The sequence below is a fragment of the Colobus angolensis genome, unplaced genomic scaffold, assembly GCF_000951035.1.
Source record: "Colobus angolensis palliatus isolate OR3802 unplaced genomic scaffold, Cang.pa_1.0 Scaffold491, whole genome shotgun sequence".
In the NCBI taxonomy this organism is placed as follows: domain Eukaryota; kingdom Metazoa; phylum Chordata; class Mammalia; order Primates; family Cercopithecidae; genus Colobus; species Colobus angolensis.
Window position 1 is genome coordinate 33728 of NW_012118388.1, and position 26585 is coordinate 60312.

At 35.6% G+C, this 26585-nt stretch overlaps 1 protein-coding gene across 8 annotated transcripts in view; it reads left to right on the plus strand.

Annotated features, from left to right (window-relative positions):
* PTBP2 (polypyrimidine tract binding protein 2) overlaps window positions 1-26585 on the plus strand; it is a 92377-nt gene that overhangs the window by 17152 nt on the left and 48640 nt on the right. For 6 of the 8 annotated variants that reach the window (XM_011959396.1, XM_011959397.1, XM_011959398.1 and 3 more), the window contains exon 3: window positions 13666-13741. The exons of 1 other annotated variant lie outside the window; for it this stretch is intronic. In XM_011959396.1, coding sequence (XP_011814786.1) covers window positions 13666-13741 — 76 coding nt within the window. Of the gene's footprint in view, window positions 1-11209; window positions 11370-13665; window positions 13742-26585 lie in introns of all 8 variants that reach the window. One more of the 8 variants, XM_011959400.1, reaches the window with a different exon arrangement.

Below are 26585 nucleotides of genomic sequence, written 5' to 3' on the forward strand. Positions count from 1 at the left end.
AGGTAAGACATAGTGTTTGCTATTTGTTTTAAGCAAACTCTTCCCTCGTTTATTCAAATTGTAGCAAACATCTGCTACACGCATTTCCAGTTTTTTGTCTTAATAGTTCAACTATTGTAAAAAGGAATGATATGTATGTAAACTCTTGCTAGGCTTTGGTTTGATTGAATTAATGAGGTGGTTTTTTTGTGTGTGTTTGTTTTGAGATGGAGTCTTGCTCTGTCACCCAGGCTGGAGTGCAGTGGTGCAGTCTTGGCTCACTGCAAGCTCCGCCTTCCGGGTTCACACCTTTCTCCTGCCTCAGCCTCCAGAGTAGCTGGGAGTAGTTCTCTTCAGGTTGATGGGATTAGTGTTTTACGATTCTTTATATATTTTGTCTGTATTCCACATTTTTTTTTTTTTTTTTTTGAGGCGGAGTCTCGCTCTGTCGCCCGGACTGGAGCGCAGTGGCCGGATCTCAGCTCACTGCAAGCTCCGCCTCCTGGGTTTACGCCATTCTCCTGCCTCAGCCTCCCGAGTAGCTGGGACTACAGGCGCCCGCCACCTCGCCCGGCTAGTTTTTGTATTTTTAGTAGAGACGGGGTTTCACCGTGTTAGCCAGGATGGTCTCGATCTCCTGACCTCGTGATCCGCCCGTCTCGGCCTCCCAAAGTGCTGGGATTACAGGCTTGAGCCACCGCGCCCGGCCTGTATTCCACATTTTAAGTATTTTATGATAAAGTTATTAATATTCATAGTTATTAATATTGCTTAATTGATTAAACACTGACATTTTCTTGTTTCTTTAAAAAATTTTGCATAACTTGATATAAATCTTTTTAATTGCAAAAAAACCACATAAAATTTACTGTCCTATTTTTAAGTGTACACTTAAATTGTTCAGTTATTCTTGTATGTACTTAATAATACTACATTGTGAAACCCATCTCCAGAACTTTTTTCATTTTGGAGAACTGAAACTCTATACTGATTTTAAAACTCCCCCTTTTGTCCTTGCCCTGGTAACCAGCATTCTATTTCCTGTGTCTATGAATTTGACTACTTTAAATACCTCACATAAGTGGAATTATACAATATAGGTTAAGCATCCCTAATCTGAAAATCCAAAGTCTGAATGCTACAAAATGTGAAACATTGTACTGTACTGTACTGTACTGTACTGTATTGCATTGTATTTTTTGAGACGGAGTCTTGCTGTGTCGCCCAGGCTAGAGTACAGTGGCGCAATCTCGGGGTTTCACCATAGCCAGGATGGTCTCTATCTCCTGACCTCGTGGTCCGCCTGCCTCAGCCTTAGGCGTGAGCCGCCACACCTGAAACTTTTTGAGCACTTACACGTGATGCTCAAAGAAAGTGCTTGGTGGAGCGTTTTGGATTCTAGATTTTCAGATTAGGAATGCTCAGGTTGTGTTTGTCCTTTTGTGACTAGTTTACATTCACTTAACAATGTTCTCAAGGTCCATCTGTGTTGTAGCATGTGACAAGATTTCCTCCGTTTTTAAGGCTACATGGCATTCCATTGTGGTACACAGAAGTTCATTTGAAGCCCCCTGTGTCATCACTCAGGCGTCCATAACAAAATACCATAGACTGAGTGACTTAGAAAACAGAAATTTATTTTCTCACAGTTCTGGAAACTGGGAAGTCCAAGATCAAGGTACCAGCAAGGCAACTTTCCTTCTGAGGCCACTTCTCTTGAAGCGAGGCCATCATTTTACTTTGTGTGCCTCACATGACCTTTTCTTTGTCAGCACACTTTGGGGGAGTGGGTGCCACAAGCTCTCTGGTGTTTCTTCTCATAAAGGCATTAATTAATAAGAAGGCCCTACTCTCGTGATCTCATGAAATCCTCCAGTTAACTCCTAAAGGCCCTATTTCTAAATTGCATCACATTTGGGGTTAGGGCTTCAGCATGTGATTTTCGGGGAAACATAAGCATTCAGTTCATAATACCCTGCATATAGTTGACCCAATACTTCTCCCCTCCAGGTGATTACTATACTGAATTTGATGTTTATCATTCGCATCAATTTCTCATTTACTACGTTTATGTGTTTTTATCTTAAGTAATATATGGTTTTGTTTTGCATGTTTAAACTATAGATGTACTATCATGCTGTATGTATTCTGTAATTTGCTCTTTTTGTTCAGTGTTATTTTTGTTTTTTAAGTTTATATACGTATCTCTAATTTTCATTTCCGTATAGTATATGTTATATGAATATATCATCTTGTTGACAAATGAGTTAATATTTGTCGAGATTGATTTGTCAAATATTTTAAATTTTTTTCCATTACAAACTGCTGCTGTAAGCATTCATATGCATATTCTAACATGTTAATATTAGAGGTTCTCATAGATTGTGTCTGTTTTCAAGTCGATTGAATATTAGCATATTGCTTTCATAGGTGATTATACTAATTATACTGTTAGTGCTGGATGTAGATTCTTGCTTCTATACATTCTCTGAAAATTGGCGTTGTTGGACTTTTTAATTTTGCTGATCAAATGTACATGGGAAGGATATCTTGTGGTTTTAATTTGCCTTCCCTGTTAATGCTTTATTTTAATGATATATTTTATTAGTTTATTGGCCATTGATGTTTCTTCTCTGTTAAATGCCTGTTTATAGTTTGTTCATTTTCTCTTTGATTGTAGTTTTATCTTTTTTTAAAATTGATTCCTGCTTGGCGTGGTGGCTCATGCCTATAATCCCAACACTTTGGGAGGCCGAGGCAGGTGGATCATTTGAGGTCAGGAGTTCTAGACCAGCCTAGCCAACATGGCAAAACCCCGTCTCTACTAAAAATGCAAAAAATTAGCTGGGTGTGGTGGTGAGTATCTGTAATCCCAATTATTTGGGAGCCTGAGGCAAGAGAATTACTTGAACCCAGGAGGTGGAAGTTGCAGTGAGCCGCAATCCATTGCACTCCAACCTGGACGACAGAGCGAGACTGTGTCCCCCACCTCCCCAAAAAAATTGGATTCCTAGGAGTTTTTATATACTATGCACACTTAATTGTTTTGTTAGTTTTTTTGTTTTGTTTTTGTTTGAGAGAAGGGGTCTCATTGTGTCACCCAGGCTAGAGTACAGTGGCACAGTCACAGTCAGTGCAATCTTGATATCCCAGGCTCTAGCAATCCTCCCACCTTTGTTTCCTGAGTAGCTGGAACTACAGGAATACACCCCTATGCCCAGCTAATTTTTCAATTTTTTTGTAGAGATGGAGTCTCACTGTATTACCCAGGTTGGTTGCGAACTCCTGGGTTCAAGCAGTTCTCCCACATTGGCCTCCCAAAATGCTGGGATTACAGGCGTGAGTCACTGTGCCTGGCCTGTTTTGTTAGTTATATGTCCTACAGATAACTCCTTCCTCTCTCTGACCTGTTTTTTTTTACACTGATGAATAGAAGTTGTAAATTTTAATGTAACATTTATGTTTTTCTTTTAAAAAATATTTAACCTAAGTCCTTACATACAGGCTTGTGTATTTTATTTTGAAAGTTTTAAAATTTTGATTTTCACATTTAGGGCCTTAATCTACCTGGAATGTATTCTTTGTGTAGCATATGGTACAGATTTAATTATTTTTTCTATATGGATAGCAAGTTTAGTACCTACTTGATTGAATAGTTCAGCTTTTATCCAGTGATCTGCTTTATCAGCCCTTCAGGTTTCCATATATTCACAGAACTGTTTCTGTGCTATGTGTAGTAGCAATACAACAGTGTCTTAATTACTATGGCATCAGCATTAAGTTTTGGAATCTTGTACAGCGAGTGTCAAAACTTTGGTTTTCAAAATTGTCTTGGTGTTTTCTTCACTGCATTTATTTTAAGATCATTTGGCTAAGTTCTGTGAAGACTTTTTGGGTCTTATTTATACTTGCCTTAAATTTAGTAGTTAATTGGGAGAACATTATAGTTGCATTATCAAAATAAAATGGCAATTTTTTTTAGCTGAAAGGCAGAGAACTATAACATTTCTTTGAAGAATTTTCCACTTTCTTCTTATGGTATTTTCTCTAAGAGACATGCTTCATGCAGAAAATATGTTAAAAGGATTTTAAACAGCTTATATGTAGGGGATGAGGGAACAGGGATACTTGGACTAATATTTCAGTTTTTCTAAAAGTATTGGTTTATTGAGTACGTACCTTGAAAACTGTTTTATTGAGAGCTTCAAATTTCTCAGAATTATGTAGCATTTTTGAATTCTCTCTTTTGTTACTAATATCAAGCACCTATGTTTTCTTCTGTTTCTCATTTTGTCTTGTCATAGAATTTATTTTACTGGTCTTTTCAAAGAACCAACCTTTTTTTTTTTTTTTTTGAGACGGAGTCTTGCTCTGTCGCCTGGGCTGGAGTGCAGTGGCCAGATCTCAGCTCACTGCAACCTCTGCCTCCCGGGTTTACGCCATTCTCCTGCCTCAGCCTCCCGAGTAGCTGGGACTACAGGTGCCCGCCACCTCGCCCGGCTAGTTTTTTGTATTTTTTAGTAGAGACGGGGTTTCACAGTGTTAGCCAGGATGGTCTCGATCTCCTGACCTCGTGATCCGCCCGTCTCGGCCTCCCAAAGTGCTGGGATTACAGGCTTGAGCCACCGCGCCCGGCCAGAACCAACCTTTTTATTTGTTTTCTTTTTTGTTGAGGGCAGTGGAGGGGTTCACTTTAAGTTGATCCTGAACTCCTTTATTTTCTTGTTTGGCAGTTTTTTTTTTTTACTTTTAGAGTTCTCTTTTTATTGTAAACTTAAAGGTTTTAAGCTACACAAAAGTAGGGGGAATGGTATATAATACACTCTTTTTTTTCTGTTGGATAGTATTTATGCAAATCTCATATCATTTCATTTCATCTGCAGCTATAACAGAATGTGTCTCTAGCAGATATAATTTCTCTTTTAAATGTGACATTGGTACTGTTATAAAGTTTAAAATAATTTACTAATGTCATCTAATCTCCAGTATTCAAAATACTTTTTTTCATTATTTTATTTTTCTTACCTTTTCTCTTTTGTTGTTGTTAGATAAACTGAGTCATCTGTACAATTTCCACTTTCTGGATTCTGCTGATTATACCTCCATGTTGTCATTTCATGTATTCCTCATGTAAATAAGTTTACCTGAAATACGGGGGGTTTATCAGACTCTCGTTTAATTTTTATCAAGAGTGTTTTGCAGATGTACTCTATGTAATTGCTGTTGTATCTCACTAAGAGGATCAGAACGTCTTGTTACCTCTTCATGGTGTTAACATTTATCAGTAGGTTCAGGTGTCAACTTGATGCATCTATTACAGAGTGCATCATCCTTTTACCTGATAGTTTTTAGTAGCTAATGATTGCATACTTTTATTAGGTATTGTGAAAGTGGTACTATTCTTTTTTTCTGCGTATATTAGAATTCTTAAGAATTTTATTCATCAACTCTTTGGTCATACGTAAGTACCCTTTTTATAAGGAAAACAGGAGAGATTTTGACTTTTTAAGTTTTCTAGTGAGTTGGTACCCTAAAACCTCCAATATAACCAGTATGAGTTCCTTTTTGTTGTTGTTAGTATTGTTGCAAAAGCAAAGAGTTTAATAACATTTATTTGCTAGTGTATTACAGTAATCATTCTTTTTTTAAATTTCTGAGCTGTTAATATTAAATGAAAAGAGAACAGTGCTAAGCAGCTTGTATGGTGTGTGTGTGTGTGTATGTATGAATTGTGAAAAACGCGATGACTCAAGCCTGTAATTCCAGCGCTTTGGGAGGCCAAGGTGGGCAGATAACAAGATCAGGAGCTTGAGACCTGCCTGGCCAACGTGGTGAAACCCCGTCTCTACTAAACATACAGAAATTAGCCCTTTGTGGTGGCACGCGCCTGTAGTCCCAGCTACTTGGGAGGCTCAGGCGGAAAAATCGCTTGAACCCAGGAGATGGAGGTTGCAGTGAGCTGAGATCGTACCACTGCACTCCAGCCTGGGCGACAGACTGAGATTCCATCTCAAAGACAAAACCATGTATATATGTAAGTTTGAGGAAAAAAATTATATGAAAATTCAGGATAATTAATGAAAGTAAATGAGAACTTCTTTATATGTTCTGTTTTTTTTTTTTTGAATTTTCTCAGTTAATATTTGAATTTTTTTAATGTAGAAAATGTCAATGGGGTTATCTGGAGAGAAAGGTTATAGTTCATGATTCCTCTTACTGTATATATGCTTGTATTAAAATATGCAATAAATGCTATTTTAAAAAATGTCTTATTACATAGAAAAGAAGACCAGAATACTAGCTCTACACATGTTACGTCTTGATCAGTGAAGATTAGCTAGCAAAACAACCATAACTGAGGGATAGCTTTATTTGTGGGAAGTGTCATTTAGTATGCCATGTATTAAAAATCATTTGTAAAGTCTTTAAAAGAGCATCTTATATTTTTTGTAGGTGATAATATTGGCTATCTATGTAATGTCTTAAGTTCCTTAAATTATCCTTATTCTTATTTTTTGTGTACATTGTTTATAAAATAATGTGATCATTTTAATCTACCATTTTGATTATGGTTTGATCATTCTTTTACTATTTCCACTTGTTAATAAAGTCTTTGTACTTATTAAATTTTGATGAAAATGATTATTATAACATGCCTGTTTTTACTTAAGTGCCTTATTTAAACTTTCTGATTGTAATTCTTTCTTAGTCAAGTTTCTTATTGTCATGGTTTACATCTGTTTTCAGGTGTAATTGTCCTCTCACAAATGTATCCCATTTTGGGTGATAAAATACCTGATCACCTTATCCTTATAGTTTTCTCCCTAGAATCTTTTTTGTTAAATTAATCAAAGTTTATTTGTGAGAATGTTATGAAATATAAGAAAACGAACATCATGAACCTGCCACTCAAATAAAAAACTTAAGTGTTACCAATACAGTTGTATATTCTGTATGCAGCAATATTGCTTTTTTTTTTTTTTTTTTTGAGAAAGAGTCTAGTTCTGTCACCCAGGCTGGAGTGCAGTGACGCTATCTCAGCTCATTGCAAGCTCCGCCTCCCTGGTTCACACCATTCTCCTGCCTCAGCTTCCTGCGTAGCTGGGACTACAGGCACCCACCACCACACCCACCTAATTTTTTGTATATTTAGTAGAGGCGGGGTTTCAGCGTGTTAGCCAGGATGGTCTCGATCTCTTGACCTCGTTATACGCCCACGTCGGCTTCCCAAAGTGCTGGCATTACAGGCGTGAGCCACTGCGCCCAGCCCAATATTGCTTTTTAATCCCTTCTTACCCTGTCATGGGTAGGTGGCTGCCACAACTTTTGCCTTATTTTTTCAATATGGATTTTTCATGTAAATGACAAAAATATTTTGTTTTTTTTTAGTTTATGGAAATGGTATGCCCATATAATGTTTTCCATGTCTTGTGTTTTAATTCAATAATTATTCTAATACATAGCTGTATTTTTTGGGTAGTTTTATAATAATCATTGCTGTGGTATACTCTTTTGTGAAAATACCTATTTTATCTCTTATTGGACATTTGGGTTGATGGACATTTGAATATTTAAAGATTTTGACTTACGCCAGGCATGGTGGCTCACGCCTGTAATCACAGCACTTTGGGAGGCCAGGGCAGGTGGATCACAAGATCAGGAGTTCGAGACCAGCATGGCCAACATAGTGAAACCCCGTCTCTACTAAAAATACAAAAATTAGCCAGGTGTGGTGGTGTGCGCCTGTAGTCCCAGCTACTCAGGAGACTAAGGCAGGAGAATCACTTGAACCTGGGAGGCGGAGGTTGCAGTGAGCTGAGACTGTGCCATTGCACTCCAATCTGGGTGACAGACCGAGACTCCATCTCAAAAAAAAAAAAAGATTTTGACTTTAAGAACAATACTGCTGTGAACTTTTTTGTACTTGTTTCCTGGTACATTTATGCAAGTGTTTTTGAGTGTATATTTAAAGGTATAGATACATATTGCTAGTGTGTAAAATAAACTTTACAAGATAGTACTAGATTATTTTCCAGTGTATTGTTCCTGTTTATGTTCTCACCAGTAATGTGTAGGAGTTCTTGCTGTTTCAGATCCCCACCAGCACTTGGCTAAGTAATTTCTTAATATTTACCAATTTGGTGTGTAGTGTTTTCTCTGGTCTTCCTTTGTCTTTCCCTGATTATTAATGAGGTCTTACGTCTTTTTTTCCCCCACATTTATGGCCATGGATGTTTCTCTTTTGTGAAATTCTGTGAAATGCCTATTTGTGTTTTTTGCTTGATGAAAATATGAGTTTATTGTTTAACTGATTTTGTAATTTTAAAAAATTACTGGAGGCAGTGGCTTGCTTAGCTCTTTGGGAGGCTGAGGGAGGAGGATTGCTTGTGGGGCCCAGGAGTTTGAGGCTGCAGTTAGCTATGATTGTTCCATTGCACTCTAGCTTGGTGACAGAGCAAGACCTTGTCTGGGGGAAAGGTGTGTCTTTTACGATTACTAATTGTCTTTTGGTTATTTGTGTTGCTGGCGTCTTTTCCCAGTTTGTAGCTTGCCTTGTCACTTCTTTATGCTGTCTTGTCTTGACTCACTCTTTCTCTCTCTCTCTCTCTTTCTTTCTTTCTCTCTCTCTCTCTCTCTTTCTTTTAAATAATTTCAACTTTAGATTCAGGGTTACATGTGCAGGTTTGTTACAGGGGTATATGGCATGAAGCTGAAGTTTGCAATACAAATGATCCTGTCAGCCAGATAGTGAGCTCAGTACCCAGCAGTTAGATTTACAGTCCTTTCTCCCTTCCCCTGCCACTAGTTCCCAGTGCTTATTGTTGCAGATTAATACAAATTCTTAATGCATAGAGTTTTAATGTGACCACAGATTCCCTTTGCATCTTAGATAAAAATCATTTATATGATCCCATTCTTTACACATTCCAAATTTTCCTTTGCTCTTCTGGACGTCTTCCATGTTGATTGTTGGAAGTCTTGAAGGCAATCCCTAGTAACAGTTTTTAGCTCCTCAACTGTTGCTGTGATACGGTTTCTTATAAAAAGATTTTGAGGTAGAATTTATCAGTATGTTCTTTCATGCTCAGTTTTCTTGTGTCTTAATTTAAAAATCCTTACATACTAAGAGTTCATAAAGGTATTTTCTTCTGAAATTTTTTAAAAATTTGCTTTTTATGTTTATAAGAAAATTATTTTTGTGTATTGTATTTGGTAGGGATCTGTTTTCATTTTTTTGCCCTTATTAAGATAGTGAATTAAATTGAAATCTCTGTAGTGACTTTTTCATATTACAGGTGTGTATATCGAAAGGTCAAGGCTGAAAAAACTATCATAACAAAATGCAGAACATAGTGGCATAAATAGACTAGAAGGTTTTTTTTGTTTCTTTTTCTGTCATAGTAAAAGTCCTCCTGGTATAAGAAAGTGGTATGAGTCTGCTCCATAAGGTTATTCACTGGGCCAAGTTTCTTTCATATTGTTGCTTCACTAATCCCTAGGCTTTTGTTCTTGGCTACGTGGTCTGTTGATACGTGATTGTGCTCTCCTTGTTTTTAAAAAATGTTTTCCTTGTAGTTTTCTATTTCGTTGTCTTTTTTTAAAAAAAGTTAGCTTTTGATTTTACAGATCCTATTCATTGTACCATTGTCTTCTCTATTTTTATTTGTTGCGTGAGTCAGGGCTTTTGCAAGCCTTTAATAGATAGGTGGTATTCAGTCCACCTCTTCATCATCTTTGTGACACCTCTGTTTAAGGAGACCAGGATTATTCACCTAGGTACGTACCTTTCTTCCTCTCTGAGAATCCATTTTTCCTCAGGAACTTATTATTTGTGTCCTTGCCCTGTGTCTTTCTGTCATGGTTCCCTAGGCTGACATCTCCAGAGGAGAAAATGTTTGGTTAGCTCTCAGTCCCAAACCATAGCAGAGCCCAGAGACTGCTGTCACCCTCAGCCTTCAGTCCTTGGTTGCCTTCTTGGCAGACCTGGCAGCTCTTTCACCTGGAAGTGATACATGGTATTAATAGTTGGACTGGACTATTATGATAAACAGTATCTAATAACCCTGAGAAGAAAAAACAAGAAATTTGTAACATTGAAATGAGTGAAATGGCCTTTAATCTGTACTTACTTTTGCGTTTTTTTTTTTTAGTCATTTCTTTCTCTGACGTGTAGAGTGTATCTTCCTATTTTTGCATTTTCTTATTTCTATGGGATGTTAGTTTCTCTTGAAATGGTCATTGATATTACACAGGATGAAAAGTTTCTGTGGTCAGATTTAATAAGAGACATCAATGCTAGTCTTAACATTTATTTTAGTTGAATCTAAAATTGACATCATTCTTACATGAATTAAAAAATTTAAAGAGCACATATTCTTTCATAGGTATTTTGATTCTAAGTACCACTATTTTGATTTGTTTCAGCAGTCATTAATGTGGGGCAGTCATCAGTCACTACCCATTGATCATTTATTTCATATACATTCTAAGTTAAATGATCAGACTGAAATAATTCAGGTGAAATTATTCTATCAGTTAATGTGGTAATGTTAACATTTATCAGTAGTGCTGAATCACTTCTTTTGGGCATAATAGTGGTAAGCTTTTTTGCTTATTGTCAAAGACAGGCATAATTGCTTTTTTAAATAAAAATGTAATTTGTAAAAATACTCCGGTAATTTTTGTAAAATCTCAAAATTGCAAATAATTTGACATTATTCTCAGTAATGCAGGCTGTTAAATCTGCTCTCTTAACAGCAGATATGAAACCATTTGAGGAAGAGAAAAGGTCATAAATACAAACTTAAAATGGAAAGACTTTTCCATGCAAAAAGATGCATTGCAGGAAGGAGGAAGAATATCCTTCATAGCACACCACAAATCAGTGTTAGAGGCTTTCTTTTGTACTTGAATAGGCCCAAGATTCCCCACTTGTCATCTTCCAGAATTACCTGTGATCCACTGTGATCACAAGTTTTACAGTGGTATACAGTAGGTGTATAGAAGGATTTGAATTCACAAATAGTCAAACATCTGAAGAATAAGCTGATAATAGTACATTTGAAAAGAGGTCAGGTATATTTTCGAAAACTAGGAGAGTTAAAGTATTTTTGTGAACTAAGGAACAAATAAGGCATTGACATTAGTTTAATTGATTAGGAATTTTGTTCAGGTTAGTAAAACGTTAAGGATCGCTTCCGTTTTGTTTTTGTTTGTTTTTTACTTTTAGAATATCTAATCTGGACTTCTGTGGATTTATGGAAGGGCCGGCTTTATCTCTCTGTCCTGTGGTGGCGGGCCAGCCTTGATTTTGTATACGGAGTAACTTGACCTTCAGTTTTTTTGGTCTAAGAACAAAGGCCAAAAAACATGTAACTGTTAATAATAGCGTTAATTCACTTACTGAGTCAGTAAATATGTGGGAACATTGTACTTGGTTGACACTTGGGAATATTATAGTGAACACTACTGATGTGGGCCAGGCACTTTGCCTGGTAATCACTGTTCATGTATTATCACATTTAATCCTAAGGGCTGTGATGTGGATGTTATCCCTCTTTTAAAAATGAAGAACTTCAGGCTTAGAATGATTAAGTACTGTTAACCTAACTGGTAAGTGGAAGTTGAGCTTCAGAGCACCCTTTCTTAATACCGTATTTTCTACTTGTCATGAAAACTTGAAGAAAGCTAGGAAACATTTTCTGTTGTTGATAATGAGCCAATAATGTGTATCAGTGGCTCTTAAACTTTTGCACGCATGAGAAACACTTGAGGATTTTTTTTAAAACCTGGCTTTTTGGACCCCACCCTCAGAGTTTCTTATTCAGTAGGTCTGGGATTGGACCTGAGAACATGTATTATCAGTAAGTTTCCAGTTCTAATCTTAGGATTAGGTACCACACTTTGAGAATCGCTAGAGTATTCAATTAGATCTTAGGGACTACACTGTGAGAATCACTAATGTATACAATTCTGCTCATCATGTTCTTATAAAACTATGCCATGCCAATCTTCCATACCTAGGTTAGAAATTGGTTAAGAAATTAAGACTGGTGGCCAGGCGCAGTGGCTCAAGCCTGTAATCCCAGCACTTTGGGAGGCCGAGGCGGGCGGATCACGAGGTCAGGAGATCAAGACCATCCTGGCTAACACGGTGAAACCCTGTCTCTACTAAAAATACAAAAAACTAGCCGAGCGAGGTGGTGGGCGCCTATAGTCCCAGCTACTCCAGAGGCTGAGGCTGGAGAATGGCGTAAACCCGGGAGGCGGAGGTTGCAGTGAGCTGAGATCTGGCCACTGCACTCCAGCCCGGGCGACAGAGCGGGACTCCGTCTCAAAAAAAAGAAAAAAAATTAGGCCTGGTGTAAATACGGTATCAATGTGACTTGAAACTGGTTATATATATATATTTTTTTCTCTGCGTATTTGATGCCAATAAGTAGAAAGCTCTTAAAATATTTAAGGGAGATGACCTATGGATATCTGTTTACTGTTCTCATATTTGTTTTTTTTTTTGTTTTTTTTTTGTTTTTTTTTCAGGTTAAGTAATAAAAATTTATTGAGAGTTCCTGGGTTGGTGGTTATCTCCTCCCTACCTTGAGGGAGGGAGCAACGCTGTAGGAAATCACTGAGAAATCACACAATGTTCCAACAGCCCCAGTTAACACAGGGAGGAGGAAAGTAATTCCCCAGAAAAGGGGCTGGTCTTCAGTCTTCCTTAATCCAAGAGGGGTTCAGGGGATCGGTGTGGGGGACCATACAGTTTATTCATTATGAGTTTAAATACAAATTAGCATAAAGCTTATGGTGAATTTGGATTTTTTGGACTTTCTGAAATGCTTTGATAATTCATTATCTCCTTTGCACATTATTTTCATTTTAATGGTTGTATTTAACTTCTTTGTACTGATTGGGTGTTTAAATCAGCCAGTATTGATTTAACCTATTTTAAATACTAATATCCATGTATGTAAATATACATAGCCGAGGCAAAACAGTTGATTTTAGTTAGTTTAAATATTAGTCCATTCATATTTTTGTAAATACATAACATTTTCAAAATAGCTAAAATGTCACTGGCTGGTTTGAACAACTGTACAGTTCCCAAACAGATGAATGTATAACCTTTTCTCTAAAGAATTTTAAGACATGACCTTAGTTTTTTGCAGAAAGAAATCTCGTTCCAGAGATTTTGCTTTTGCTTTCAATGTTCTAGCCACTGAAGTATATACCTGCTTAATTTTAATAATGATGATGATACTGATATCTAACTCACCAGAATGAAGTTCTAATTTTATAAAGACCTGAATTATCTGGATGAATAAAGGACCATTGGGATGGAGGATGTAGAGAATGTTTCTGAGAAAGTCTAGCTGGTGTGGCTTTGGTTTGTTCGTAAACAATTTGAGATAGCTTTCCAAAGCTTTTGCTTATAGAATCTAATCACTTTTTCTATTTATTGTCCTTTGTACTTAAAGAGGGGAAGGGGAACATTGTTGCCTTTGTGAGAATGAGAGAGGGATAGATGGGAGAGTAGAGGGATGAAGTTAATTTTTTATTATAGGGCTTAACATTTTTCACTATTCCCAATAGTGTAATATTTGACATTTGTTTACGTGAAAGACTTTTAGATTAATATTTTTAAATTTAAAGATATCTTATGCTAACTTGTTTTTGTTTTTATAGAGAGGATCTGATGAACTGCTCTCAGGCAGTGTTCTCAGTAGTCCAAACTCTAATATGAGCAGCATGGTAGTTACAGGTAAGTGTTACTCTCTTAGCAGTCTTTCATTTACCATTTTAGGGGGCAGAATGTTAAAACTCAAATTTAACTCCATTATACCAGGAAAGCCTTTCTTGTTTTTTTTTTTTTTTTTAAGCCTTTCTTTTTAAATGCTGTGTTGAAACATTTTAGACTAAATTTTACTAGAGTGTATATGAGCTGAGTGAAAACAAACAAACAAACAAAAAAAACACCTGAAGTTGGTGACTCTTAAGTTTGATTGCTTTTCATTTTTGAACCACAAGTATAATTCTTTCTCACATTATAGTCCCCTCATGTGCCCCTCTGGTATTTTTATTTTGTTTTTATTTTTTGTGTTTGTGTGTCATATAATATTTTTACTTTTAAGTATTTATGCCACAACCCTAAAACCCACATTGTAAGTAAAAATCAAAGAAGTCAGCTACATAGTTGCAATGATTTTAACTAATGTTTTGCTGAAACAGTATTTTAATTCTTTGAGTTGATCCTTTTATGTTGTCTACCTGCATATTTAAGATGATTTGTTTTAATCTTCAAAGTTAGAGTTAAAAAAAATTTATATATCTGAAATAATGTTGGTTGGTTGTAGGATCTGTTAGTAAACCAATATAGATGTTGGTCAAAATTTTTTTTTTTTTTTGTATTTTGTTTTGTTTTGCTTGAATTGACGTGTTCTCATCTGAATGGGCCAAATTTTAAATTTGATGATTATTATTATCAAATGAATTTACCTCACAGCTCAACATTTTACATTATTTACCTGAAACTAAAGTTCCTTTTTCTGTATTTTAACTTTGAATTATTTGCTTGAGGAACAAATTATATTTGGCAATAAAAGGATCATAAAAGACTAGAAGACATTTTGATTTCACTTAGGTAACTGTGCTTATGTATACATACATCTTGACACACACAAACACAAAACACACATCTCTGACAATTCAGTTAACTAAAAATTTTAAGGACTTAACAGGTAATGGTCACGATGTGAACATAAATTTATCAGCAGGTCATTATCTTTGATTTTGCTATGTAATGATTACAAAGCAAAATCACTGGGCCATGGTTTTGATAGTCAAAGTACCATGTACACATAGTTGAACAAATAGGCTTAATTGTGTAACTTGTCGGTTTCTCTTTTTGTTTTTACAATGCATACTGTGATTGATAATGGGAAATTAATTTAGAATTAATTTCCAAATTAATATTTAGGGCTAATGACAGAATAACTAGTAGCAGCCTTGACCCCTTTTTCAGTCTCCCCCTAAAACCAAAAACTATGTAACTGAATAAAATACGTGGAACAACTGTTGTTTGTAAGTGATGAGCAGATGGTATAAGATCATCCTTGAGAGAAGGGTAGCGTGTGGGGTAAGTATCATGAACACTCTGGTTTTCTGCCTTGGACCATTTTACTGCTGTAAACTACAGAGAAGTGGAGAGCTCAGCTCAGTATACAGGTCTCACTGAGCTGAAGAGACTAAGAGTGGGTGTCAGAACTGCTCAGTCATTTGGAATTTATGGGGAAGTCCTGGAGAAAAGAGAGCTGTCTAGGGGTTTAGGAGTAGAACAGGGGGCAGAATTTAGTATGGTCATTCACTTCATTCAGAGTTTTGGATAATGACTGGGTTACATGTGTGCAGGTTGAGACTTTGCCAGGTCTATCAGAAATTGTCTGCTCTGGGGCTAAACAGTGATTCCATAGGTTGCATAGTACTCTGAAACATTGGAGTTCTGAGAAGTCAGAATGCAGACATCTTGCAGGGTACTTCAAACACTCCTTTTAGACTACAGAAAGCCTGGACCTGAATAGAAAGGATCACACCCCATAGGAAGTGCCATCTATAAGACTGAGATAAAAACAAAAAACCGAACTCAATAGGAAGTGAAAGATTCACCAGTTAATCTAACCAGTAACTGATGATGGATTAACCAATAATTTAGTTGCCTTTCAAAACAAAACAACACCCCCAAGAAAGACAACATGATATAGTTTTCCTGCTACTATGTTCCATAATATCTACCATACCATCAGAAATTACAAGTGATGTGAAGAAGCAGGAAAGTAACCCATGAAATATAAAGACACATTGAATAGGAACAGATTCCAAAATGACCTAGAGTTAGAATTAGCAGACAAAGACGATAACTATTTTAAGTTGTAAAGGAAAAGATTGAAATAATGAATGATGGAGGCGTGTTTAAGAGATAAAAAACTATAAAGAAAGCATGTAGAAATATTCTAATTGAAAAATATAGTATTTGAAATAGTTGGGACTAATAGCAGATTGGAGACGAGAAGAAATGTTAGTGAACTTGAGTACACATGAATACAATGATTAAATCTGTCAGAGAGGAGAAAGTATACCTAATGGACAATGAAGCAGTCTGACATATAGTTTGAGTTTTAGTGTGAGAATGTGGAGGGAAAAAACATATATCTGTTTGAGGTAGTAATGACTGAGAACTTACAAAATTTGAATAAAATATATCAACTTACATTCCTAAGAAGCTCAGGTAAATTCCTCATGTAGGCTAAATAAAAAGAATTCAAATATTCACTTTCAAAATATTGAAAACTAGAAATGAAGAGCAAATCTAAACAGCCAGGAAAAAGACATGTAACAGGAGACCAATACCTTGTATTAAAGAGAAAAAAAAAAAAAAAGAGAATTTCTTTAGACTGAATGGAATGACATTAGATAACTTGGCCCTGCAGGAGATAAAGAGGAGTACTGGGAGTAGTTAATATGTGTATAAATTTTAAAAGGGCTCTTTCTTTTTCTCTCAATTTCTTTGAAAGGCTTTATGTAAACAACAACTTTGTATTACGGGGTTTATTATGTAAATGGATTTTATATGACAACAGTTAGTACAAAGTGAAGATAAATGGAATTTTTCAGTGGTAAGATTCTTACATTTTACCTGAAGTGATGCAGTGTTAACTCTAATATGAAAAGATTCTGTTAAGATTGCATATCAAAATTCTAAGTATAATCTCGTTTAAAAAGATATAAAGAAGTATAGCTAAAAGCCAGTAGAGGAAAAATTGGAGCATTGATGACTACCTGTTTTCAAGAATTACTGCAAAGCTACAGTAATTAAAAATAGCATCATAATGACATAAAGATAAATAGGTCAGTGAGAGCAGAGAGTTCAGAAATTAACTCACACAATTATGGATAACTGATTTTTGACAGAGGTGCAAAGTCAATTCAGTGGAAAAAAGAGTAGACTTCAACAAAGGGTACTATAGCAGTTGGATCTATCCATCTGCAAAAAAATGATCTTGGATATGTATCTCATACTACATGTGAAAATTAACTTCAAATGGATCATGACCTAAATGTAGAACCAAAAATTATAAAACCTCTACAAAAAAACACAGAAAATCTTTGTGACTTTGGATTAAGCAGAAATGTATTTGATATAACTCTAAAAGTACAATCTGTTAAAAAATGGAATTTGACATCAGAATTAAAATCTTGTGCCCTTCAAAAGAAACTGTTAGGGAATGAAAAGACAAGCCGTAGACTGGAAGAACATCATAACAAAGCATATAGCTGATAAAGGACTTCTATCCAGAATATTAAAAGATTCAGTATATGTAAACTCAGCAGTCAGGCAACAGACTACTCAATGAATTGGCCAAAATATTTGAACAGGTAGTATTGCACAAGAGATATACAGATGGGTAAGTAAGCACATGAAAAAGCTGATCAGCATCATTAGTTATTAGGGAAATGAAAATTAAAACTACAGTGAAATAACATTACAAACCTATTAATAGTGACTAAGATTAAAAAGAGTGCCATCTTGGAAAGCATGATTTGGGAAGAATGAGGAAGAATCATAATATTCACAATACTGCTGATGGGAATGTAAAATCATAGAACTACTTTGGAAAACAATTTGGTAGTTTCTCCATGATCCAGATTATTTGTCTCCTAAGTATTTACCCAAGAGAAATGAAGGCATCTGTTCATAAAAAACTCTGTTAATGTTCATATCCATTTTATTTGTAATCACCAAAATGTGAAACAAACGTTCATCAGCAGATGAACTAATAAGTAGATTCCTGTTTTGGCATCATATGCTTTTCTGTACAGTGGAATATAAAAACAGCCATATAGAATGAGCTACTGATACACACAACAGCAAGAATGAATCTCCAAACAGTTATGTTGTGTAAAAGATGAGAGAAAAGAAGAGTACATCCTGTATGATTCCATTTATATAAAACTCTGGGTAATGCAAACTAATCTAAAGCAAATTCGTGGTTCCTAGGAGTTTAAGAGTGGGAAAGGACAGGCTAGAGGGGTGGCAGAGGGACACAAGAAAACTCAGGGGTGATGGACATATAAATTATTGTGATGGTGGTTTTATGGATGTATATGTATGTCAAAACTTGTCAAATTTTATAATTTAAATACATGTACACATACTAGAATGGCTGAACTTCAGAGCATTGATAACACCAAATGCTGGCAAGGATGTGGACAGCAGGAACTCTCACTTATTGCTTGGTGGAATGCAGAGTGGTATAGCCACTTTGGAAGACAATTTGGCAGTTTCTTAGAAAACGATATGACCGGGCACAGTGGCTCATGCCAGTAATCCCACACTTTGGGAAGCCGAGGCAGGTGGATCACCTGAGGTCGGGAGTTCAAAACTAGCCTGGCCAACATGGAGAAACCCCGTCTCTACTAAAACATACAAAATTAGCCAGGCGTGGTGGTGCATGCCTGTAATCCCAGCTACGCAGGAGGCTGAGGCAGGAGAATTGCTTGAACCCAGGAGGTGGAGGTTGCGGTGAGCCAAGATTGCACCATTGCACTCAAACCTGGGCAACGAGAGTGAGACTCCATCTCAAATATACTTTTATTATATGATCCAGCAGTTGTGCTTCCTGGTATTTGCCTAAAGGAGTTGAAAACTTAGTCTGCACAGAAAGCAGCACATACATGTTTATAGCACCTTTCTTTATAATTGCCAGAACTTCATAGCAACCAAGAAATCCTTTAGTAGGTAAATGGCCAAATAAATTGTGGTGTATATCCAAACAGTATAATGTTAATCAGCACTAAATGGAAATGAGCTATCAAGCCATGGAGAACCTTCAGTGCGTATTACTAAGTAAAAGAAGCCAGTTTGAAAATTCTACATACCATGTGATTCCAACTATATGACATTCTAGAAAAAGCAAAATTATGGAAACAGTAAAAATCAGTGGTTGCTAGGATTTGCGAGTTGAGGGAGGGATGAATTGGTGGAGTACAGAGGATTTTAGGGCAATGAAAATATTCTGCATGCTATAATGATAGATACATATCATAAATTTTTCCAAACCCATAGAATGTAAGACACTTGGAGTGAACCCCGAGGTAACTACAGACTTTGAGTGATTATAATGTGTCAGTGTAGGTTCATCAGTTGTAACAATGTGCCATCTGGTGGGAGATGTTGATAAAGGGGAGGCTCTTTGGGGGCAGGAGGCAGGGAAATCTCTTTGCTTTCCTCTCCATTTTGCTGTGTACCTAAACTTACTCTGAAGAATGTCTTTGAAAATTTATTCATGTGCTTGCATTGCATTTCTTTTGGATATTACTGGTCTAAGTAGTCCAATTAAAAGACAAAGATTGTCAGACTTGATTAAAAAGCAAGGCCTAACTACACTGTCTATACGAGGGTCAGGTGGAAATACCAAGATGCAGGTTGAAAGTAAAAAGATGGAAAGCAATATTCCTTGCAAACAGTAAGCGCGAGAAAGTTGATATGATTATATTACTAGACAGAAAAATTTAAGACAAGAAGTATTACCAAATATAAGAAAGCATATTTCATAATGCTGAAGGGTCAGTTTATCAGAAAACCTGTCTTAATTTGTATGCCAATAATAACAAAGTATATTAAGAAAAACACCACAGAGCTAAGTAGAGAAACAGAAATCCACAATCATAGCCTGATTTTTTAAACTATAATTTACAGTCATTGATAGGACAGTTACAGTCCTATCCCCCAAATAAAAAGATACATAATTTGAAAAATGCTATCATGTTGGCTTAACTCACATTTATAAAACTATACCCAGTAACTGTAAAATAATTTCAAGTGTACATAGAACATTCACAATGATAGACCATATATTGGATTATAAAATAGCTCAATAAATTTCAAGTGATCGACAGCTCATATAGTATCTGACTATAGTGGAATTAAATTAGAAATCAAAAATAGACATCTGGGAAAGTACAAAACATTAGAAATTATACAATTGTGAACAATACATGGATTATAGAAGTGTTACCACAAGGACATATTTTTGACTGAATGAAAATATATCAAAATTTGTTGGATATGACCCAAGGGCGTGTATGGTGAAAAGTATGTCTTCAAATACCTATATTATAAAAAAAAAGGTTTAAAACTCCCTATTTAAGACTGACCAAGAAAAGACATAAATTACCAGTACTGGGAATCAAAGTCGAGATAATCACTTTCACAGAAAGTGGAAATATACAGAGTATAATAGTATAACATAAATAATATAAAGCAGAGCTAGCACTTTCAATAAAATCAGAGATATATAGAACATAATAGGAAAATAATATTACCAATGTTGTTAAGGCTAACAGATTCAACAACTTAGATGAAATAAGTTTCTTGACAAATGCAAAACTGACTTAAGTATATAGCTTAACAGCTATATACTATTGTATTATACAAATCGGAATTTATAATTAAAAAAATCTTTCCACAAAGATTACTCTAGGCATAAGTTGTTTTACTATTGAATTTTATGCAATTTTAAAGAAATAATAGCTGTCTTTGAAAATGGAGGAGGGAATACTGCCCTGTTCACTTTATGAAGCCACTATAACTGACAGTAAAACCTGACAAGGGTAATATATCAAGATTTCAGACTAGTATTTCTCATTAACCTAAATGCATATATTCTTAAGAAAATGTTGGTAAATCACCTCCAGTAGAATATGAGAGGCAATTCTGAGACTTATCGCAGGATTGTAAGGTTTGTTTAACATTTGAAAATGAACTCAATGTAATTTGTCACAATGATAGAATGAAGAAGGAAAAATATCTCTCAGAAAACTAGTAAGAGAAGGAGCTTTTTACAATGTAAATAAGGGGTATCTAAGAACCTACAACAAATTTCATACTTAATGGAGAAATACTGAATGTTTCCTTCTTAAAATCAGAAATGAAGCAAGGGTGTCTGTTTTCTCAATTATTTCCCCCTAACTTTCTGCTTACATTAAAGCAGGTGAAATAAAAGACATAAAGATTGTAAAAGAAGAAAGAAAATTGTCTTATTCACTATTCAACATGCTTTTTAAAATAGAAGACCTTAAGGAATCTACAACAGATTTGGTAGAACTAATAAGTGAATTTAGAATAATTATAGGATACAAGTTCTATATACAAAAATAGTCTCCTTATACTAGCAGCAAATTTTTAAAAAATGAAATTTTAAAAAATCAATTTATTAAAAGTATCAGACAAAATATCAGGAAAAAAATTTGACAAAAGATGTGTAAGACATCTACACCAATATGAAACACTGCTGAGAGAAGTTTTAAAAAGACTTACATGAAGACATAGACCATGTTCATGAATTAGAAGGCTCAATGTGTTAACATGCCAGTTCTCCCTAAATTGGGATGGCATTGAATCTATAAAGACTTCTAAGTTGAGAGTAGATTCTAAAATTTATGTGGAAATAAAAAGGAACTAAAATAATTGAAACCATTTTGAAAAAGTAAATTTTGCCACTGTTCTCAGGACTCACCACAAACCTGTAGTTAATCCAAAACAATTTAGTACTAGCATAGTTAGTGACATAGTGATCAGGGAATAACTCATGCATTAAAGTTGTCTTGGTCACTCAATGAAGAAAGAGAAGGCTTTTAAACAAGTGTGCTAGAACAGCTGAATATACATACAAAAAAACAAACTCAAACCCTACCTTATTGCATATAAAACAATGAGATTAATTATATAAAAACTAATGTATAGGGTTTTTAGGAAAAAGCATAGGATATACTTGCCACTTTGGGATAAATGAAGATTTCTTAAAACAAAAATTACTCATCTTAAAGGAATATATAAACTTGACTCCATCAACATGGGAAATTTCAAAAGACATTGTTCAAAAGACATTGTTAAAACAATGAAAAGGCAAGGCACAGACTTGGAGAATATCATATTTACGTATCAGTACATATATATGACTGTATTAGTCCATTTTTATGCTTCTGATAAAGACATACCTGAGACCGGGCAGTTTACGAAAGAAACCAGTTTAATGGATTTACAGTTCCATGTGACTGGGGAAACTTCACAATCATGGTGGAAGGCAAGGAGGAGCAAATCCACATCTTACATGGATGGCTACAGGCAAAGGAAAGAGAGCTTGTGCAGGGAAACTCTCCCCTTTTTAAAACCGAGAGACATACTTCATTATGACGAGAACATGAGAAAGACTTGCCCCCATGATTCACTTACCTCCCACCAGGTCCCTCCCACAGCACATGGGAATTCAAGAGGAGATTTGGGTGGGGGACACAGCCAAACCGTGTCAATGACAAAGGACTTGTATCCCAAAGGACTTGTAAAAAAAACTCCAATCAATAAATATGAGCAGCCCAATTTTTTTAAGTGGCAAAAGAAGTGACATTATAAGGATGGGTAACAAGCACATGAAAAGATACACTAGCCATCAGGTAATCACAAAGTCAAAACGAGACAATTTACACCAACTAGAATGGCTAAAATCAAATAGGTTGGCAACACCTAATGTTAATGAAGATGTGGAACTGCCTTTGATTACTGCTGAGTGTGTAACATAGTTGGGAAAATAGTTTGCCTTTTTTTTTTTTTTTGGAGACAGAGTCTTGTTCTGTCACCAGGCTGGAATGCATTGTGGCATGATCTTGGCTTACTGCAACCTCCGCCTCTTGGGTTCAGGTGATTCTCCTGCCTCAGGCTCTTGAGTAGCTGGCACTACAGGCATACGCCACGACACTCAGCTAATTTTTTGTATTTTTAGTAGAGACTGGGTTTCACCATGTTGGCCAGGATGGTCTTGCTCTTTTGACCTTGTGATCCGCCCACCTCGGCCTCCCAAAGTGCTGGGATTACAGGCCACTGTGCCTGACCTAGTTTGCCATTTTCGTACGGAGTTAAACATAAACCTGCTTTATGGTCCATAACTTCTACTTGTAGTTTTTTACCCAGTAATAACATGTTTGCTGTAAAACTTGTATGTGTATCAAAAACTTTACTGATAATGGTCCCAAACTTGAAATAACACAAATGTTTATCAACAGGAAAATGGATAAATTGTGATATGATCATAAAATATATTACTATTTACTAATAACAAAAGAGTGGTTAGTAATACGTGCGAAAACATGGGTGAATATTAAGCATTGTATAAAGCAAAAGAAACCAGACAGACCTGAAAGAATACATAGAGTGATTCAGTTTCTTGAAAGTTTAAGAGCAGATCATTAGTTTTTTGTTTAGAAACCAGAATGTTGGAGATTAACAGAAAGGGAATATGGTGGCATTTTCTGGTGTGATGGAAACGTCCTATGTTAATAAACTAAGTTGCAAAACAAATCCAAAATTTGTTTGAAGCAGTAGATTATCTCTGAGAACTCTGAATTACCAGTAGTTGTGTCTTGCTATAATGCAAAATATGAGATTGGGAATGCCTAGGTGAGTCCATGTGAGCAGGGGCCTAGATATGGGATTTGGGGTGTGTGTGTGTGTGTGTGTGTTTGTAGCTTGGACTTTGCCAGATTTACATTTTAGAAAGACTTTTTGTTCCATTTGTATTTCAGAGGCAGTATTGTATAGAGGGGAGAATAGTTTTAAAACATTACCGTAGTTCATTCCAAAGATACCAAGGTCCTGAATTTTAGGGTCTTGGAAGGAGAATATGCAGGAAATGTTAAAACGAGTTATCTGGAAGAAGACAAGTTTGGAATAATATGAAAGAGTTTTGTCTTAGAATCACTGGGTTGGTGGAAGATGATGCGATTAACAAAGGGGGAAAAGTAGGAGAAAAAAGGAGACTCGTTTTTGGTGGAAAGAAAGAATAATCTGCTACTGTTCTATTTTTCTAACTATGCATTAGGGATGATATATGATGTACTTCATGACCAAAGAATCAATCTAATCTTTTTGTAATGATGACATAAAATTCCTTTAAGGCTTGTTTTAACACAAGAAGTCAGTTTATTTAACCACTGTGTACAGAGGAAATACTGAGTTTAAGATTTTTCTATTTTTTTCTGACAAAGATGAAAGTCGGCATATATTCTAAGAGACACCAGTTTGAATACTGTCACTTATAAGAGCAAATAACATAAAAGACCTTTAAAAATTGGTGATTATATTTGCCTGGAAAAATAATCCATGTAATTCAGATGACTCAAAAGGACATTGGTAGACAGTGTTACAAGGACACTTTTATGGTTATCATATCTAGTACAGGATTTCATTTTTATGTTCCAGCTTCCAGCTTTATCTAAAATATTTCTTGTAATAGATTTTACTGTAGAATTGTTTCCTAAGGCATCTGTCTCAACAGCCTTTCTCTTATCTATGCAGACTTTTCTTTCTCTGTACCTGTTGAATAGGTGCTTTTTGTCAAAGAAAAAATTAATTTTACAGGTTAGAAAATTTCATTTTATTAGAAACTTAATCTCAGGTAAATAGAAGTTTAATAAATTGATACAGTAAGGACATTTTCTAATGAATTGGTTCCTTCAAGAGAGATAAAAGTGAAATTATTTCAAAAATACAACTGTTCCCAAGTAGCATTAGAATTTGATTTTGTTTAATTTGTAACTATTTAGCAGTGACTAGAAGACTTGACAATTCTAAGGTATAGTCTCTTTAATTTTTTAGTGATTTCTTTGTAGATATGGAACTGGAATGTCCCTTTAGGTATACGTATTTCTGCCAGTGCTGATTGTTACTCTGTAATAGCAGGATTTTTTGAAAATTATTGCTAAACATGACATTTTGCTCTACTTGAAAGCAGTTAAACCATTCCAAAGAGTCTGGAACATTTTACTTAGAACTCTTAAGATTTTCATTTTAACTTTTACAGACAGATTTTTGAGGTGATGTCATTTCGTTTTGCTATAATGTTTTGAGAGTATTCCAGTAGATTATTTCATAGTTTTACTATTTATGAAGGCTTTAACAAGTTATCTTCTTGCATATAAAGGTAGTGAGAGCCTTCTCTAGGTGCCTTCTGTGTTTTTCCAGCTCATGCCTAATATATTTGGACAACTAGGCCACACAACTACTTGGAAATACAAGAGTTAATAGGTTTCCTTTTATGGAAACCTCGTGAGGCTTTTTGTGTGGTGGGTGTTGCAGAAACAGCCAACAGAATAACAGAAGTACCACCTATCTGCATCTACCTGCTTTTTTTCTTGTTAAATCTTTGGAATTTTTTTCTCTTACAAGAAAGAGTAGCAGCATTCTTTTTTTTTTTTTTTTTGTCTTAGCTTAGAGTCTTTTTATTTTTATTTTTTTGTTTTTCTAAAGCTAGAAAACACTGCTTTGCCTTGAAATCTAAAACTGCTTAGAATTAAAACTGCTTTGCCTCTCAGTTTAATATTTGATAAAGAGAGTTAGGAAAACTTTTGTAAATGTGTGCCTCTGAAAGACTTGGAGAATGAAGATGTACTAAGACTTGGAGAATGAAGATGTACTTAAGTTTTGTCACTAGTTTTCATTGGACGGAAGTATAAAGTTTTGCAGCATTGTATTTTATATTGGTGCGCAGTTGAAACTATAATGGTGAATGAGTAGGACTAAATAATTGACACATTATATGAGAAAGTAGGCCAGGTGCTGTTGCTCACGCCTGTATTTCAGCACTTTGGGAGGCTGAGGCAGGTGGATCACTTGAGGCCAGGAGTTCAAGACCAGCCTGGCCAACATGGTGAAACCCCATCTCTACTGAAAATACAAAAATTAGCTGGGTGTGGTGGTGCACGCCTATATTCCCAGCTACATGGGAGCCTGTGGCATGAGAATCACCTAAACCTGGGAAGTGGAGGTTGTAGTCAACCAAGATCATGCCACTGCACTCCAGCCTGGCAATACAGCAAGACTGTCTGATAGATTAGATTAGATAGATAGATAGATAGATAGATACTGTGAAACCCAGTGCTAGAGTGTTTATATTAATAAGTAAAGATAGGTAGAGTATTGGAACAAAAACAGCATGGGAAACTTAACAGTTTTGGGGAATTAATGAGTAATCAGGATTCAAAGCAAGTGTCAGATGAGTCAGGGGAAATGAGAAAAGTAGAAGTGGAAATTTTAGGGGTGCTATTAGAGAAATTCAGTGAGGAAGAAAGGGTTCACAGTTCCTTGTTGACTGATGGATGTGGTGATTTTAGAAATTACCCTTGATCTTGCCGACACCCATTTGTGTAAAATTCGACACCCATTTATGTAAAAATTGCAGGTAAAAGCTAGTGGAGAACAAAGGTCAGTCAGCAGGAGAAAAGTGATGTACTGATAGAGGTGAAGATGCTGGCTTTAGAATTGAGGTAGAAAACTGGTTTTGAGTTTGGAAGAGAAGTATTCAAGTAGAAACCATTTTAAAATTTTATTTGCTTTGAATCTGTGAGTATATGAACATCTTCCCTAAGCAAGAGCCTTTAAAAGAGTTGAGTAATATATGGAAAATGGTGTGGTTAAGTATTTTTACATTCATATGCAATGAATAAAATTTATATGCATAAATAAAAGCATTACCTCATACCTTCTTAATTGAACATAAACA